This window comes from Sander lucioperca, chromosome 4 (assembly GCF_008315115.2).
Source record: "Sander lucioperca isolate FBNREF2018 chromosome 4, SLUC_FBN_1.2, whole genome shotgun sequence".
Classification (NCBI taxonomy): domain Eukaryota; kingdom Metazoa; phylum Chordata; class Actinopteri; order Perciformes; family Percidae; genus Sander; species Sander lucioperca.
The window spans coordinates 12611167-12630573 of record NC_050176.1 but is presented as its reverse complement, the minus strand read 5'-3'; the positions used below and the strand labels follow the sequence as shown (position 1 = coordinate 12630573).

Sequence of the window (19407 nt, the reverse complement as noted above, 5' to 3'; positions counted from 1 at the left end):
TATATATATATATATATATATATATATATATATATATATATATATACATATACATATACACTGTACATACGTACATATATACATATACATACATATATATGTATATATATATATATATATATATATATATATATATATATATATATATATATATATATATATATAAAATTACAGTTTTTTTCTTTGCTTGTAAATTACTTCCAGAAATGTGGCCTCCTGCTTTTATTAATTTATTTAAATGTATTGTATAAACTGGATTAGGTTGAAATGTTGTCTTATATTATCTATATATATATATATATATATATATATATATATATATATATACATATACATATATACACTGTACATACGTACATATATATATATATATATATATATATATATATATATATATATATATATATATACATATATACACTGTACATACGTACATATATACATATACATACATATATATGTATATATATATATATATATATATATATATATATGTATATATATATATTGTATATATGTTTTTTTCTTTGCTTGTAAATTACTTCCAGAAATGTGGCCTCCTGCTTTTATAAATTTAGTTATTTCTATGGAATTGCTGATTCGGCACCATTTCCCATAAATTGGTGTCATCATGAAGGGTCTCTACTGCCAGATATTAAGAGTGATTCCTCCATGATTTGGCAGCATCAGTGTTAAACAGATTTTTCTTGCAAGCAGAGGTTTCTGGTGATTTCCACATCACAACACATAAATCCACAGGGATTTTAATATACACTGAGTAAATCTGCTCTTACGTGAAATCTGTGACACGGCCTTTACAAGACTGGTAGCATCTACCAATCCATTACCTGAAAAACTCTTTGCTTGCAGTAATTTCAAGCTTAAAAGCAACTTCAGACAAGAACTAGCCTCCTGACTAATTCTGGCATATTTACAGAAATGTTAATTAATATGCGCTGTTACTGAAAACAATTATTAACTAAATAAATAAATCAAATAAAAATAAATATGCTGACATTAAGTTGTATATGTATATAATCTTTGTTTCAGTGTTGTGAAACAATGAAACATGATCTCTCCCATGGGGTGTGAATACTTTTTATAGCCACTGCCATAATCACCATAGAGTACTCAAAGTGTGTGTGTGTGTGTGTGTGTGTGTGTGTGTGTGTGTGTGTGTGTGTGTGTGTGTGTGGCCTGTACACAGCAACAGAGGTGTTTCACTGACAAGTGATTCATGAGCAGCAGGTTGTTTTGCATTGCATATTGAAAATATTTCCAGAAAAAGAGAGAGAGAGAGAGAGAGAGAGAGAGAGAGAGAGAGAGAGAGAGAGAGAGAGAGATAATGTACTGACTCAGAAAGCATTCTGGGAAAATCAGCCTATCACACCTTTTCTTTTCTCAAAATGATATAGAGTAGAAATAAATAAATAAATAATAACTCCCATTGCAGCTTACTGTACTTGTACATGGAACAATTAGAACAGTTTTCTACCTGACATCTTGGACTGATTTTTTTTTTGGACCAAACTAACAACTCAGTCTCAACATCCATTGGATGGATTGGTGCAAAATTTAGTGCATGTATTTATGGGGCCCATACGATGTATCACACTGTCAATCATGATACCTTGACTTCTCCTTCTCCACCATGAGGTTGACATTTTTGCTACAGAGGACCATGATAAGGGGTACACACATTCACGTCTCCCTCAGGATGAATTGTAATCACTTTGATGATCCCCCTGACTTTTACTCTTGAACCATCATCACAGTCAAAATGTTAATTTAGTCCAATACTTACAGTTGCTCTATGCATAGCTTTGCCTACGCACAGCCTCACAGAGCTGCTGGCATGGCTGACTCTTAGTCTTGTTTTCTTTGTTTGTTCTTGTTTACTTATTTTGTCAGAAATGTCAGTAAAAGTCTGATCAAATCACCACACCCAATCCTGATGAAGCAGATTAGCTTGAGATGACTTTTAAGACATAAACGTTACGTAACACAAACCGACCTATAAATTCTCTCATTTGCTGGGAGATTTTCACTTTCAACTTTTTCACCAACTTCTCGATTCCTGCACAGTCTTTCTAATGTAAGTACAAATACTGACAAAGTAGTGCATGGCAGCCTCCATTGAAAATATGGTTTTGAGACATCTCTTTTTGTCTTTTCCAGCAAGTTTGTGCCGTGGATGTTGTCCGTAATGGGGGTGCCCGGGGGTTTGTTGTTGCTCCTAATTTTGCAGATTTTTACAGAAGGCATTTCAGGTAAACAGTCTTACATCTTGTCATCTTGGGGTACACATGCTATTTTTAAATACAGTACAGCACAATACAGTCTAATAAAATTAGTTCCCAGGTTGACACCTCTCTCTCCTAATATGTTCAATAAAAGACCCCCAGATCTTAGGGTAAAACTTGGGGTGGGCATTCAACAGAGTATAACACATGTCTTCAAGGTATTGGCGGGAAACAATGTCGTTTTATTAGGACACATATTTACTGTGTAATTGTACTTTCCCTTTTGAAAAAGAAAACCAACAACCATAATTGAAATAGATTTTTGTTGTGGATATTTTCTCCTTTTTGTGTCACATATATGTGAGCTTCAATTAAAAGATTCTAAGTAAATAGTACCCCAATATTGATCCTTGATAACATTTAAGATAAAACATTTTATTTGGCACTATCAACATTGCATGTTCCTATTCTGGTGATTAATTGAAGAGATATCATTCTTACATTTACTTAGATATTAAGATGCCATTTTTTATGACAGCACCATTACATAAAATGAAAAATTCTAGATGTCTTGCACATAATTTCACACTTATTTTCCTATATTATTAATAGCACATAATTCTATCGTTTTTAGATATTGATTTGAAAACTTCCTGATTCAGACTAGAATTTAAATAAATAAATTATTATAATAAATAAATTCTGTGAGTCTGAACGATGCTTTGCCTCTCAACACGCCTTTGTAACAATAATCCACCATGAGTCTGGTGCAGTTTTAAGAGACAACTTGAAACCTCACATTCAGTGGTGATTTTTATTATGCCCTTGGGAATATATAAATATAATATAAATATATCATAAACTGTGTATGTTTTCTTTGTAATTGTAATCATAGAATGCCTTAACACAATATATTCTTGCATGTACTATTTTTATTTTTACCTTTTCAAAAGGAAAAGCTACTAAAACATAAGCAACAGCATGTATCAAACAATCTTTGTACTTTCCACAGTGACATATGTCTCCAGCTGTGATTCGTGTCATGATGAAGCAACCTGCCTGGAGTCACGAGAAAGAGGCGACTCTTTCACCACCCACTCTTGTGTCTGTAAAGATGGCTTTGTAGGCGATGGTCTCAGCTGTTACAATACAAAACTCTGCAGTGACTCCTCTTGCTGTAGCCGAGGTTATCACTGGTCACCAAACAGCGGCTGTGTGGACAGTGACGAGTGCTCCCTCCCAGACCCACCCTGCATGGCACCTCAGGTTTGTCAAAACACCCAAGGCTCCTTCGAATGCCTGGAGCCTTCCTCCAGGACCAAATCAGGCCCCTCTTTCCAATCTGTCTATTTCGGCTGTGGACATACAGTTTGTCCTTTAGGTATGGACTGCATCAGTAAAAATGGGACTGAGTGCTGTGCTGATGCCTGCGAGCACTATACAGTACTGAATGATGACTGGCGTGCAACGAACAACACATCAAATCAGATCCTACACTGTGACCGAAATATCAACTGGAACGGCTGGTATCGCATGTTTCTGGGGCAAACCCGTGCTCATATTCCAGAGAGGTGTGTGGGCGAAAACACAACTGATGCTAGTATGTGGATAATTCGCACTGTGTGTAATGCCTGGAGCGGCAGTTGCTGCTATTTTACCTCAAACACCATCCGTGTCAAGCTCTGCTATGGAAACTACAATAGGGGCTTTCCGACCGGAGGGATTTTTGCAGTTCTTAGAACTAAACGTTCCTAGAACACTTTTTTCGTCGTGTTCCGACAGGAAAAATGTGGGAATTTTTAAGTTCCTCTGGCCTCAGTAGCGTACTTTTTTAGCTCCTACTTCCGTCTTTTCCCTTTTCCCTTTTCCTAGGTGTACTTGATTGGTCGAACTTATAAGTCACGCCCACTGCCAACTCGGAACTTGCAGACAGAGCAACAACCAACAACGGGACATTTTTAACAATTTTCACCATCTTATTCATCATTAAATTCACTTCATTAACTGTTTAGATTTTGAATATAGGCAGTCTTGCGCAAATTAATGCAGAATTGACAATTTGCTTCAAAGTTTTCGGAGTTGAGGAGCTCCATGAAGTGAGGCAACAGCCAGCAAGCGCCTGCCCCGGCCTCTAGCTCGTCGCTCGGCCAGTCATGCTCAGACACCTCGCGGTAAGCTGGAGGTCTCTCAGACCGCTCTCGTAAATAAGAGGCTTTTATTTCGCCGTTGACGGTTCGTTTGTTTAAATATCACAACACATGTCCATGTGTTTAATGTGATTAACAGGAACCTGTGGTTAACTGTCTTAAACTCCACAAGCGTGTCCTGTGGCTCGCGGCCATCACACACACACACACACACACACACACACACACACACACACACACACACACACACACACGTCCACAGCGCAGCAGGCAGCGGCGGGGTCTAGTATAATAAAGCCCCGTCTGTGTTGAGCAAAACATTACGTGAATTACTACGAGAATGGACCGAATGCTGCTTTGTTGTTGTTGTATGTGGCGCTAAGGTCTAGTGACGATGCTATAAAGACCGTTGCCGTGCTTGCATCACTCCCTTACACCTCCTACCAGTCCCTACGGCCACTTGGCCAATGGGAATGCAAACGGAGAACATTTTTTTGGGGGGAGAGTAGTTCTTAGAACTGCTTAGAAGTGTACTTTTCCTCTAAAAAGTACAAGTACTATCCAGTTGGAAAGCACCTAATGAAACGGGGGAGCTGGAAGACTCGCCTGCCGGTTCCTGATCACCTAGCAACGGAGAGAGGGTTGTGAATAAGACGATGACGGTGTCGGCGGTGCTCCACCTTTGGTAGGGTATGTTTGAAACACAGCCAACATGCTAATGCACATTTGACCAGCAGGGGCTAGCTCAAATAGTGGCATCGGCAGCTCGCAGTGGCATTTCCGGTGGTAGGTTGAGATGCCAACGATTTTTCGGCATCTTTCGCCTTTTCTATGGTATTTCTGGTGGCAGCCTGAGATGCCACAAATTTACTCGGGCTTTACTTGTTCTCTTAATACATCCGTGGGCACCTGCCATTGTTTGTATGGTATTTCCGGTGGCAATCTAGGATGCTCCCGTTGCTCTGGACGGAGAACAGTGAAGAATATTAGAAGCACTTTTCCGGTGAGCACTGAGCGTTACTGCGCAGCCTACAACTGAGAGAGATGACGTAAATGTGACGTGAGCAACCTGTCTGAAAGTTGTAAGTCTTCTGGTAGCTGTGCCAAGAGAAATCTCAATCATTCCCAATCTTACAGAGATGGAGAGTGTATGTATATGTAAGGAGATAACATGGACACAGGCTAATTATTGATAACTAAAATGCTAGTTAACATTAGTAATTCAACTTAAACAGCTACTGTAAGTTGAAACTGCCTGCGAGCTTCTCCTGTACTATACGGTAATTCCTCTACTATGCAACAGTAAGTATGACACAATCGTTAGCCTATTTTTTCAAAAACGTCTACTACGAAGCCATAACATGAGGTACAAGGTAATGGAGCCTTTTATACATTGTCGTGTTTCTTTAGAAATAAACAATGGACAATAAAGTCTTTAAACACTTCAGATGTGAAGTTATTCGCTGTCAAAGTGACGTCAAAATGAATTTCAAGTTGGAAATTATGTTTTGCAAGGAAATGATTGGATATGGATATGATCTTATATACTGTCTATGGATATGACTGAAGTTCCACTTGTAGTTGCATTATAACTTTTGGATTTTGCTGAGGACAACTTTTAGAATTAGGTCATGTTAGCTAATGCTAGCTAACGTTGGCTAGCGCTAGCCTTAGCATAAAAATCTATTTGTTGCTCTAATGGTGTTGTAATGTGTTTGTAGAGAGGAAAAGACCTGCAGGAGAGTCTGAAGCAAGTAAAAAGGTAATCTTCTTGTCTGTGTGTGTGTGTGTGTGTGTGTGTGTGCGCGCGTGTGTGTGTGTGTGTGTGTGTGTGTGTGTGTGCGCGCGTGTGTGTGTGTGTGTGTGTGTGTGCGCGTGTGTTGGGGTGTGTCCTGGGGGGGGGCCTCCGAAATTTTCCTTACGAAAGGTGTCACTGCAAGCTGATACTTTTTGCCTCCCTTTTATTCGAATAAACCCATGCACATATTCTTGGGCAATTTTGAAAAGTCCTTGAATGTAGGGAAAACATGATAGGCTAGCCTACAACACTGGACAAATTGCCTTATCCAATCATTGTAAAATCCTAGGCCTAGGCTACTGAATTTGTTTCCAAGTGTGCATACATGTATATGGGGGTGTTCTGTTTAACTTAAAGGCTAATATTTTGCATTGTGCTTGTATTTTCAGCACTTACTACTGTACTCATACAGCAGATGAAGACAGCCGCTGTCACCCAATTTACTTTTGCCCAGGCTGTGCAAAAGTGGCTGCGCTATGCGCCAGACCGGGCAGGAGGGACTGGACGACAAACCAGTCAGATGTCAGAGGACCATGAACTGTAAATAGGCTAAAGAGGACAACTAATAAAATAACAACTAATGTTTTAGGCTAGGCTATAGGCATACAAGCTTTCAAATGTCCCATCACTTTTTAACATCCTGGCTGTAGATAAAGCAGGATATTCATTATACGCTATTTAATTTAGGGCATTACATTTTCATATACCTAGCACTGATTTTCTATGGCTTAATAACGATTGAAATTCCATTGAAATCACTTTGATCATTAGTTCAGTTGAAATTTCAACATTGTTTCAATATTCCTGATAATTGAAATACCATTGAAATTCTGTTGATCTATGGACAGGATTTCAACGTTGTTTCAATATTAAAACAGGATGCAAAATGATGTTGAATCAACATCAGAGTTCGTTGGAATGTTGATTTAACTGACGGTTTGCATTCTGAGATGATAATCGCTATTTGGCAAGGCCACTAGGCGTCATGGATGCGTTGTTGCAGAACAAAAGGCACTGACATGTCTGAGATAGATAAAACAGTGTTTATTTATTGTTATTTTAAAAACATTTTTTAGTTTGAATTTATATTTGAATTTTATAAAAAAAAGCTTTCACTGAAAAGGTATATATGTTTCATTATTAGTAGCCCTTGAATAAAAACAGTCTTTGCAAACTTGATTTTATAGATTTGACTTGGTGTTGAATTGCATATTAACAATAAAAAAAAAAAAATCCCCCTTTAAACACTTTTGGCCTGAAGTAATTAAATAGAGTGTAAGGTAAAGCCTTTCTACAATATGATTGATGCAGTAGAAAATAACAACAATGGTTAGTCGTGGGATGGTACTGAAATTTTGTTTTGTTCATCAGGAAAAGAGAACACAATGCTCCCTTTACTTTGCTGTTTGCATCTTGTTGTACATTAAAAACCAATAGGGCACGATCGCAAAAGGGATGCTATCTGTATAGGTAGATGTGAACAGCTTATGACTTGCCTGAAAAAAAGTTCAGTCAAAAGATTTTTTTTCACTTTAATCCCTGAACTTGAGTAAATGTACTTATATTCCTCCACTAATAATGCTATTTCTGAGTTTAATAATGGGTTCTTGCTTCATCCAAATATACCCAATAATTTATTTGACAGACCAAACATATTTCCCATGTCTATGATGTGGTGTTTTAATTCTTAATGTAGTGTGCTTTACTCTTATTGACTCTTTATTTCCTTTATGTTGAGAGTAGCAGAGGACTTTGAAATTGGTGCATTAAAAGCACAAATTGATGCATAAAAAAGGTGTGCCTTGCTGTGTGCTTACTGATAAGTCTTTGTTTTCTGTGAAAAATAAGGGACGACTGGCGTTTTTTCTACATAACCGTTTTGACAGAGCTTTTTATGGCAGGCACGGTGAGTTATTATTATGACAAGTTATTATAGGCTACCTAATGCCAGTGAAATGTCAGCAAAACACTATGATTTATTTTCCCTTGCCAATATTGGACAGTTTGTGATATAGCCTACGGTAGAAGTATTTTCTAGTGGTTTACTGTATTTAGCTACTTAAAACACTACTTACATTTGAATTTTGTTTGACCTTCAACCAATCCCAAGTTACTGCAGTTATAGTTTAGTTATAGTTCACTGTTCACAATATATATATATGTTATATCACATACCGTCATAATTTATCATATTATACTATATTATGTTAATATGTTCTTCTTCTGATTTGTGTGTCATATTCTATATTACATATATATTTAATACAGACAAACACTAAGTGCCATATTTAATCATGTCATCAGTCTGGTAACAGACTTTCACTACTGTCACTTTAACCATACTGTACCACTGTCACTTTACCGTGTCCATATGTTCTTTTTATATACCTTTTATTATTTAAATAAAATGTCCTCTCTTGGGATCAATAAAGGTTTATCTTATCTTATTTTAGTTACAGTTTAGTTACATGCAGTGAAAGTACTCCTTAGTACAAATAATATCTACACACAATTTAAAATGGCTCAAAATATCTCAATTGACGGGTGGAGGGTTAGGGTGATACAGCTCAGCTTTAATAAAGCCTGCTGATGTGTTGATAAGCCACTTAATCCGTTTACCACCTCACTGATACAGGTTAAGAAGCTTTTTAACTCAGTTTGCAGTTCTAAGTATAATCTTTGCATGAAAATAAATCTGAGTAGCTGCAAGTCTTCAAGCGTCATGGGGTACTCTCCCTCAACTTCCAAACTGAAAAACAACTAACCACATCCAGGTTCATGCACATTTATCATTTTGTCCATTTGGACAAGGTCTTGTTCATCAGTGTTTGCTAAAGACAGCACCTCTTTGTTCATAATACAGGAATTCTTATTTCAACTATTATGTGTGAGGTAATGACATGGATTTTAACATTTTTGGCAGGAAACAAGAGGTTTAAAGGGTTACAGTAAAAGAACAGGCTTAAGTTTCAAACTCACTTTAGCAGTTCATGTTGAGTCTTCTGCAATGTGTTTCTGCATCCATCCTCACCTCTCTCTTTCACACACTCACAATTTCCCAATTCATTAATTTTTCAGCATTTTGTGATAATTTCCACATTTCTGTAGCCTGATTGACACCAGTTCCAAATTTGCCTGAAGTTCGTCACAGTTTTCCTAGGCAAACATGTCTGCGGAATTACCAAGTAATGTTTAATCTGAGGTGTTATTTTCTAGATCCTGGTACAGGGTGGGTGGTTAAGGGTGTGTGCGTATGGACAGTGCATATATAAACCATTTGGTGGACCGTTTCTGCAGTTCCTCCTGGTTTCACAGAGAGGGCATCAGGCAGCATGATCTTGCAGCAATGGATCCTGGCATTTTGCTTTTCATTGGCCTCAGGTACCATGCAAATGTTTATTTAATCATTGAAATACTATTTAATTCTTCTAATCAGAAAAAGCGGCAGGGAACAAGAACATTTCAAAATCAAAATGCTACAATATGTCCAAAAAAAAAACAACTACTGAATTTTAGCAGCATTAACAGCAAAATGATTAAGATGCAGTATTTTAAAATTTGCCATATTGTATTAAATTATATGTTGTTTTTCATGGTTGTTAAAACTATTTTTATTTTTATTTTTTTTTAACCAGTCTGGAGTTAGAAAAAATAATGTGCATCAGTGTAACATGAAGTGGTGAAATAAAAAAGTACATTTTACTCCAAAGCTGTACTTACGTACACATTTTAGGTACTTGTACGTATTTCAATTTCATGCTGCTGCCATACAATTCAAAAACAAAAATTGTTCGTTTTACTTTACTACATTTACAGTATATAGGGGCTTTCCGACCGGAGGGATTTTTGCAGTTCTTAGAACCAAACGTTCCTAGAACACTTTTTTCGTCGTATTCCGACAGGAAAAATTTGGGGATTTTTAAGTTTCTCTGGCCTCAGTAGCGTACTTTTTTAGCTCCTACTTCAGAGCAGGGACTATTCCCTTTTCCTAGGTGTACTTGATTGGTCGAACTTATAAGTCACGCCCACTGCCAACTCGGAACTTGCAGACAGAGCAACAACCAACAACGGGACATTTTTAAACAATTTTCACCATCTTATTCATCATTAAATTCACTTCTGACAACGTTTAGGCAAGAAAATAACTGTTTAGATTTCGAATATAGGTATATTGTCTTGCGAAAATTGATGCCAAATTGACAATTTGCTTCAAAGTTTTCGGAGTTGCGAAGCTCTATGAAGTGAGGCGACAGCCAGCAAGCGCCTGCCCCGGCCTCTAGCTCGTCGCTCGGCCAGTCATGCTCAGACACCTCACCACACACACACAGTCACACACACACACACACACACACACACACACACACACACACACACACACACACACACACACACACACACACACAGTTACACAGTCTCTTTCTCACACACACACACACACACACACACACACACACACACACACACACACACGTCCACAGCGCAGCAGGCAGAGGCGGGGTCTGTTCTGAGTATAATAAAGCCCCGTCTGTGTTGAGCAAAAGATTACGTGAATTACTACGATAATGGATGGAATGCGGAACTCGGAAAAGTGGACTGATGCGGAGGTGCAGGCAGCTTTGTTGTTGTTGTATGTAGACCTGCACGAATTAATCATTATAAAATCGCGATCTCGATTCACCCTGTTCACCATTTAATTTTTAAATAACTTTAAACTTTTAACTTCTTAAAAAAAAAAAAAATTATAATTTTTTTTTTTTTTTTTTTATGACTTTGATACTCATTTAATTTTAAGAGCCGACTGCATCACAAACGCTACTACTTTCTTCTGTGAGTTTTAAACATAGACTGTATAAAATAGGTTTTAAAGCGCTGCAATGCTCTCCCTTCTCTTCATTAAAGCCTCTGTGTTTACAGGCTTGTGGTGATGCGCAATGTGCCATAGGTGCCAAAATAAATCTATGTTTGGTACTGCCAATTTGTTTTGTCACAGTTCATGTGTGCAATAAACATTACACTTCGTGATAAAAAAAAAATCGTTGCAGAAAATCGTGATATCAATTCTAAGCTAAAAAAAATCGTGATTCATATTTTTCCCCGAATCGTGCAGGCCTAGTTGTATGTGGCGCTAAGGTCTAGTGACGATGCTATAAAGACCGTTGCCGTGCTTGCGTCACTCCCTTACCCCTCCTACCAGTCCCTATGGCCACTTGGCCAGTGGGAATGCAAACGGAAAAAAAGATTTTGGGGGAGAGTAGTTCTTAGAACTGCTTAGAAGTGTACTTTTCCTCTAAAAAGTACAAGTACTATCTTGACTCAACTCTCCTTTTAATCGTGGCATGAGTGGGAGAGATATACGTCAGGGTGTGGAGAGAGAAAAAGGCTTTGCCTCTGGCTTCAGGACAATGGTGTCCCTCCCCCTCCATTTTCCCTAGTCCTGAGAAAAGCATTGGGAATTGCCTTTTTACAGTCTCTTTGGTATCCAGGCTGAGGTCATCCAGTCTGGCGACCGAGTGTCATGGCGGCTAGTCCACCGAGGAGTGGCGTACGTAGCCCATCCACAACGTAAAGTTCCTCTTTTGCGCTTTTATTGTCTTACTGAGAGTGGCTGCAATTTTCCCGGTCCGTGTACGTTTTGATAGTTTGTTTTTTCGTTTGAACCACAAAACAAAATAAGGAGAAACCACCTGTTTTTCGTTTGTCGTTTCAAACCAAAAACAAAGAAACGGTAAAAAAAAAAAAGAGCCGTTCTCCCGTTTTTGGTTTCTGAATCCAAAAACGAAAAACGACTAAACCAAATTCAAATAACGGTCCGATTTTGGTTTTTTAAATTCCTTTTTTCATTTCTCCGTTTGAATATCTACATTAAAGGAAAGACAGGTTGGCCAAGTGACCCGGAAGTAATAGTAAATATGGCCTATAAAAATAAAAGCCAAGCTGTTAGAACGGTCATAATATGCAGCACTAACGTTATACCAGAGTAACGTTAGAAGAAAAAAATCAATCAATAAATAAATACGCTTATATAAACCTGGACCGGAAGAAATCTGTTAGCAACAGTAGTTTATTACAGTGATTTAATATCGTGCATATCCATGTATACATCACCAGTCACGTTTAATGAGCGCATTGTTTGGTTCAATCCAGTTGGTAATAGTTAACGTAAGAACTTATTGTGTGTGCAGAGTTGTTACTGTTAGCACTATATTATATAATTAAATGAATATTTAATGTGGTTTCCACCGTAATGTTCCCCCTTTCTACCAGCAGGTGGCAGTATTTAAATGACTGACTGTATGGTGTCTTTGGTAACTTTTAAATCAAGATTACTGATACAGATGTATTTATTGTTGTTCATTTCATTTGGTTTTTGATTTTGATTTTATTTAAAATCAAATTAATGTTAATCAGTGGAGCAGTGCTGAGGATGAACTAGAGTTTAAGAGTAAAATTAAGAAATGAGAATGTGTCTGTACACCTATGTGTCTTAAGCAGCATAAGCAATCAACATTTGTTTGCTTTCACTCCTCTGACTGCAGCTCAGTATATCATTTGGACTGTGCAATGACAGATATCATAGCAATAGATGATGGAGAAGTGAACTGTGCATCACTGCATGAACTTTATCTGAAAAATGTGTGTATGTAAAAGTAAAAATACAATTCCATAAATGATATTCCATAAATATTATCCAAACTTTAGGAGGTGTTCTCTGTAGTGTGGTCCTGTAGCAATACATACTGATGGCAGTTTTTAAGTGTAAACAATTTTTGTATATTTACAGTAAATTACAGGTAGCACGGTTGCCAGTAAGTTACTGTAAATCGATTTTACAGCAAACTACTGCAGCTGTACTGTAATGCAAGTTACAGTGTATATATAACAATACTGTAAAAGCACAAACAGTATTTTACTATATTTTTATGGTATTTTGTAATTTTATGCTATTGTACTGTAATATGTAGTTTTATTAATATTGATACATTACTGTTAATTATTACTATATTATTGATCATTACTATTATAAATAATATTATATAATAATCTCCAGCTACTAATAGTGTACTACTAATAAGGTATACTTCAGAATAACAAATACAAATCAAAAGGCAATCCAAACATTGTTCTTAATTTAAAAAATAATTTTATTTAAACATTTTTAAAATTTTCAACATTTTCCTGTCTTCGACGACATTCACATTTTTCCTGCAAGTTCAGCCCAGAGAGCTGCAGCAACTTTCAGTCAAATGTGATAGTGTTGATATCCTTCAACATGTTTCCACAAAGAGCAGCAGCAGGCAGCTGCAAATGTTTCACTGCTGCCCAGCTCTCATGATGAAAATTCCCTCAATAGATCCACCTGAAAATAATAAAAAAAAACCTGTTACCTACAGTATTTTATTCTGAAATCATACACATATATTATTACTATTGTGTTGCACAAATGGAAGGAACTGACTGGATTCCATTATAAAGGGATTGTATTTTACTTACCATCATAATGAGGGTGGGGGTGTCTGTCTGGTCATCTGATGTGCCTCAATGTCTGCTTGGGTTGCAGTGACCTGCATCATGATAAAACAACATTAAGCAAAGAGTTGTTACAGTGTCCCAGGAAACATGAGTAGACTATAGTGATGAATGTGGGTTCACTTTGGATGTCATTATTGGTTATGAGACAATAGGTACTGATGTTTGTTACCTGACAAAAAATACCTTGTCTTAATAAGTTAGTTATTCTGCTACCGTTAAATTCGGCGTCATGTTTGACTCTGTAGAACTCCGATTTAATGAATCAGTAATAATAAAAATGTGTAAACTGAACATTAACGTTACCTGGGAAACATCATTAATCTCTATACATGGAGTTAAAGTTAAAACCAAATTATGTTAAATCATGATCGCCGAAATAGTTAGTGAATGTTTATGAGTCGTAAGAAAACATAAATGATCTTTAAGAAGGAGTAGATGTTTACTGGTAAAGCTCGGCTCTGTTTAATGTAATGATATATTAATGGACGTTTGCCTCAGACAGTGAACGAGTTGAAGATTTTATTTGCCTCGTTGTCAGTCATTTCTGTAAATAAAATTATCAAACAGACTTTTCGTAATTCACTAAGTTTTTCTGATCAAATCGGCATCATGTTTCACGAAGCAGAACTCTAATTTAATGAAATAATAAGTTATAAAAGCTCCGTGGACATGCTAACTGGCGTTGTTTCGGGATGTCAAACAGTAACGTTGGCTAGCTAGGTTTTTTTCATCTCACTTTAGTTTAAAGGTAGTTTACAGAATAGCTGTTTAAGTTAAATACAAGCTGAAATGAAAAGCCTTTCTTTAGGAGTCATACAAAGTCATACGTTATAAAATAGGAGTATTAGCTAGCTATATGTATGTGTCAAGGGGAACCCAGATCTTTTAAATTGAGCAATATATTAACGGAGTCTGGAAAGTAATGGGCAGAACACGTACTTACTAGCTAGACTAATGTTAACGTAACGTTAACTGTAACAAGTAAGTTAGTATGAACAAATGTAAGGGTATTTTCTTCAGAGAAAAAAAAACAAGATATGCAATTAACTGTAGGCTACAATATGTTCAGAGGATAGCCACTTGCTATCCACACTAAAGTCACAAGGTTAGCTAGAAAATTACTCTGTGTGAGGATATCGCAACTTTAGGATGCCCAGTGCACCCCACACTATAAAAAAAAAGAACGATGTTGTGGTAACGTTACACTTGAGCGTATAATCATGAAACATTATGATAAAAGTTAGCATGAAATACATAAAATAAACCAAACTTACCAAAACTTCCAAACATCCCCCGCTAGCAAAGCTTCTCCTTCAGTATCTGGGGGCCAGTTTGGTGTTCTGTCTGAGTAACTGACATCAGGAGTCGTTTTTTACAGCAATGCTGTATTATTGCCATGGCAGATATTACAGCCAGGTTACAGCAAGCCTAAAATATACTGTAAAATATTCCCGCTTCATCAAAATTACCCACAATGCAACATAAAATGAAGTATTTTACTGTAATGAAGAAATGTGGTATTGCACTGTAGATTTTTACAGTAGCCTACTGTGCTGCTAAATATACAGCGATTTCTAAGAGTGTAGGCTATTCTGCTTAATATTACCAATATGCCTAGTAATTGCTGACAACAACTAGCATTTATAATCAATCTGGAATGTAAACAAAACATTGTCAAGGTACACATTTCAAAGAAGACTACTTGAATGAATATGAGGTGCTAGAAAAACAAAATGCATCAGGCGGTATCCAATGATAGCCCCACCATGGGCCCAACACTTTTCTGTAGCTTTTCCATTATATTAATTTAATTATATAATATAACAGTAACAACTCTGCACACACAATAAGTTCTTAGGTTAACTATTACCAACTGTATTGAACCAAACAATGCGCTCATTAAACGTGACTGGTGATGTATACGTGGATAGGCACGACATTAAATCACTGTAATAAACTACTGTTGCCAACAGATTTCTTTCGGTCCAGGTTTATATAAGCCTATTTATTTATTGATTGATTTTTTTCTTCTAACGTTACTCTGGTATAACGTTAGTGCTGCATATTATGACCGTTCTAACAGCTTGGCTTTTATTTTTATAGGCCATATTTACTATACTTCCGGGTCACTTGGCCAACTTGTCTTTCTTTTAATGTAGATATTCAAACGGAGAAATGAAAAAAGGAATTTAAAAAACCAAAATAGGACCGTTATTTGAATTTGGTTTAGTCGTTTTTCGTTTTTGGATTCAGAAACCAAAAACGGGAGAACGGCTCTTTTTTAACGTTTCTTTGTTTTTGGTTTAAAACGACAAACGAAAAACAGGTGGTTTCTCCTTATTTTGTTTTGTGGTTCAAACGAAAAAACAAACTATCAGAACGTACACGGACCCTGACACCATGTTCAGTTGGCCTTGGCGTGCACTAACAATAAACGGAGAGACACATGAGGACGTGACCGTGACTGCATCGTCAGTACCGTGCACCCTTATTAAACTGTTACCTCCGTTCCATACAAAGGTTCCTACGCAAGTATTTCAACTAACACTACAGATACAAATATGTGCAGCTGAAGGCAATGAAGTCTCACTGTGTAACATGCTGTCTATGGTGTAACATTTAGCAGATGAGAGGATTTCAGTAACCACCTGTTACAGATATATGAAATATGTGCTTTATACTACTCTTTATTACCTGCAGGCTGCTTAGCTTTTGTATGTAGTTTTGCAAAGATATCACCGTCTTCATGAAGTCCATCTTTCCTCTGTGTCTCATATCAAAAATATTATGTTGCATATTTTTCTGTTAGCTGGTTCACCAGTGAGGCTGGTCCACGCTTCGGACAGGGCAGCGGGCCCATCTGGTTGGATGATGTCACATGCACAGGCAACGAATCAAAGCTCAGCGAGTGCAGCCACAGAGGGGTTGGATCTCACGACTGTAATCACAATGAGGATGCTGGTGTGGTCTGCGAAGGTAAAAATGTACAAATGTGTAGGGCTAAAGGCAATGAAGTCTCACTGTGTTACATGCTGTCTATGGGGTAACACTTAGCGGATGAGAGGGTTTTAGTGACCACCTGTTACAGAAATATGAAATATGTGCTTTACACTACTCTATATTGTCTTCAGGCTCTTTACCCTTCAAAGATTGTCTTTTTTAAACAGAAAGCTGTTGTATGTAGTTTTGCAAAGATATCATCGTCCTTATGAAGTCCATCTTTCCTCTGTGTCTCATATCAAAAATATTATGTTGCATATTTTTCTGTTAGCTGGTTCACCAGTGAGGCTGGTCAACTCTGACAACCGGTGCTCTGGCAGAGTGGAAGTCTACCATGGTGGACAGTGGGGGACAGTGTGTGACGATAGCTGGGACCTGAGGGATGCCAACGCGGTGTGTAGACAGCTGGGCTGTGGCACAGCTCGTTCAGCACTAACAAGTGCAGCTTTTGGACAGGGCAGTGGACCCATCTGGTTGGACGATGTCAGTTGTACTGGAAATGAATTATCAATAACAGACTGCAGACATCAAGGGTTTGGGGTCCACAACTGTGTTCACGGTGAAGATGCCAGCATCATCTGTGCAGGTAAATGTTTACCTATATTTAAAGTACACTCCATTTCTTCTTGCTCACATTTAACTAGAGAAATGGTCTCATCAATAAGTTTCAATATTTGCCACACACAATAGGTATTGTTTTGTAGATGATAAGTCAAATGTACAGTAAAAGATAAGTTTGTGTTACAAACATAAATGAAGTTTTGTGCACAACGAAAACATGATCTGTATATCCAGTAGATGTTTTGTTTATGTTCAACAGGGGGACAGACCTGGTTTGTTTTATTCACCCGCTGCTAGCTATATAATTTAGAGAATATTATAGATCCAAGACTAGGGTTGGACTCAGAAAAAAAAGTCACGATTACAAATCTGTCTGCTATTTCAGCACCACGGACAGCGCCATAGATTTATCAATACACAGCACAGTTAGGCTACTGATATTTTAGAGCCATGGTCGGGGCCATAGATTCTAATTTGCACAATCCTCAGTCAGATAAACGATCAATGCGTCAGGAAGCCTAAACTAACCCATTCAACTAAACAACCCCTCTACCCCTGAAATTTCTCTGCTCTCGTTAATACTGATGGCAGTAAAGGCTGTAGTTGTCTTGTGAGTTCACAGAGACTTTTCTTTCAGTTCAACCAGAACTCATCAGCACAGTTTTACCAACCACACCTCGTCCACCACCTCAGAACTTCACCACAGATCAGGTGGAAACTACCACAACAACAGCAGGCAACAGCACAGCAGTTGAGGGGCAGGTCCGTCTGACCAATGGAGGAAACAGCTCCTGCTCTGGCAGAGTAGAGATCTTCCTCCGTGGACAGTGGGGGACGGTTTGTGATGATTTGTGGGAGCTGGTTGATGCTCAGGTGGTGTGTAGACAGCTGGGCTGTGGCAGGGCTCTGTCAGCACCACAAGGTCCACGCTTCGGACTGGGCAGCGGGCCCATCTGGTTGGATGATGTCACATGCACAGGCAACGAATCAAAGCTCAGCGAGTGCAGCCACAGAGGGGTTGGATCTCACAACTGTAATCACAATGAGGATGCTGGTGTGGTCTGCGAAGGTAAAAATGTACAAATGTGTAGGGCTAAAGGCAATGAAGTCTCACTGTGTTACATGCTGTCTATGGGGTAACACTTAGCGGATGAGAGGGTTTTAGTAACCACCTGTTACAGTAATATGAAATATGTGCTTTACACTACTCTATATTGTCTTCAGGCTCTTTACCCTTCAAAGATTGTCTTTTTTAAACAGAAAGCTGTTGTATGTAGTTTTGCAAAGATATCATCGTCCTTATGAAGTCCATCTTTCCTCTGTGTCTCATATCAAAAATATTATGTTGCATATTTTTCTGTTAGCTGGTTCACCAGTGAGGCTGGTCAACTCTGACAACCGGTGCTCTGGCAGAGTGGAAGTCTACCATGATGGACAGTGGGGGACAGTGTGTGACGATAGCTGGGACCTGAGGGATGCCAACGCGGTGTGTAGACAGCTGGGCTGCGGCACAGCTCGTTCAGCACTAACAAATGCAGCTTTTGGACAGGGCAGTGGACCCATCTGGTTGGACGATGTCAGTTGTACTGGAAATGAATTATCAATAACAGACTGCAGACATCAAGGGTTTGGGGTCCACAACTGTGTTCACGGTGAAGATGCCAGCATCATCTGTGCAGGTAAATGTTTACCCATATTTAAAGTACACTCCATTTCTTCTTGCTCACATTTAACTAGAGAAATGGTCTCATCAATAAGTTTCAATATTTGCCACACACAATAGGTATTGTTTTGTAGATGATAAGTCAAATGTACAGTAAAAGATAAGTTTGTGTTACAAACATAAATGAAGTTTTGTGCACAACGAAAACATGATCTGTATATCCAGTAGATGTTTTGTTTATGTTCAACAGGGGGACAGACCTGGTTTGTTTTATTCACCCGCTGCTAGCTATATAATTTAGAGAATATTATAGATCCAAGACTATGGTTGGAAAAAAAAGTCACGATTACAAGCGATTATTAAGCGAATCAAAGCTCAGCGAGTGCAGCCACAGAGGGGTTGGATCTCACAACTGTAATCACAATGAGGATGCTGGTGTGGTCTGCGAAGGTAAAAATGTACAAA

General features: G+C 37.9%; 1 protein-coding gene and 1 long non-coding RNA gene across 2 annotated transcripts; one reads left to right on the top strand and one right to left on the bottom strand.

The window, feature by feature from the left end:
• Positions 1 to 1069: 1069 nt before the first annotated feature.
• Positions 1070 to 19077, top strand: LOC116042953 (deleted in malignant brain tumors 1 protein-like). The gene is made up of 4 exons (XM_036000437.1): positions 1070 to 1086; positions 2179 to 2270; positions 17917 to 18348; positions 18644 to 19077. The coding sequence occupies exons 1-4, from the start codon at positions 1070 to 1072 to the stop codon at positions 19060 to 19062; spliced, it is 960 nt and encodes a 319-aa protein (XP_035856330.1). The 3' UTR covers positions 19063 to 19077.
• LOC116042588 lies at positions 13509 to 15225 on the bottom strand. Its single transcript, XR_004103264.2, has 3 exons — positions 14993 to 15225; positions 13680 to 13750; positions 13509 to 13545 (listed from the first exon to the last, which is right to left on the bottom strand). It is a non-coding gene; the product is annotated as an uncharacterized LOC116042588 (long non-coding RNA).
• Positions 19078 to 19407: the final 330 nt, after the last annotated feature.

Bases quoted from the DNA above. Each gene is read 5' to 3' on its own strand.
- LOC116042953 (XM_036000437.1), top strand. The intron at 2,271-17,916 runs GTAAACAGTCTT...CTTTTCTTTCAG, and splicing joins TTTTACAGAAGGCATTTCAG to TTCAACCAGAACTCATCAGC. The intron at 18,349-18,643 runs GTAAAAATGTAC...TTTTTCTGTTAG, and splicing joins TGCTGGTGTGGTCTGCGAAG to CTGGTTCACCAGTGAGGCTG.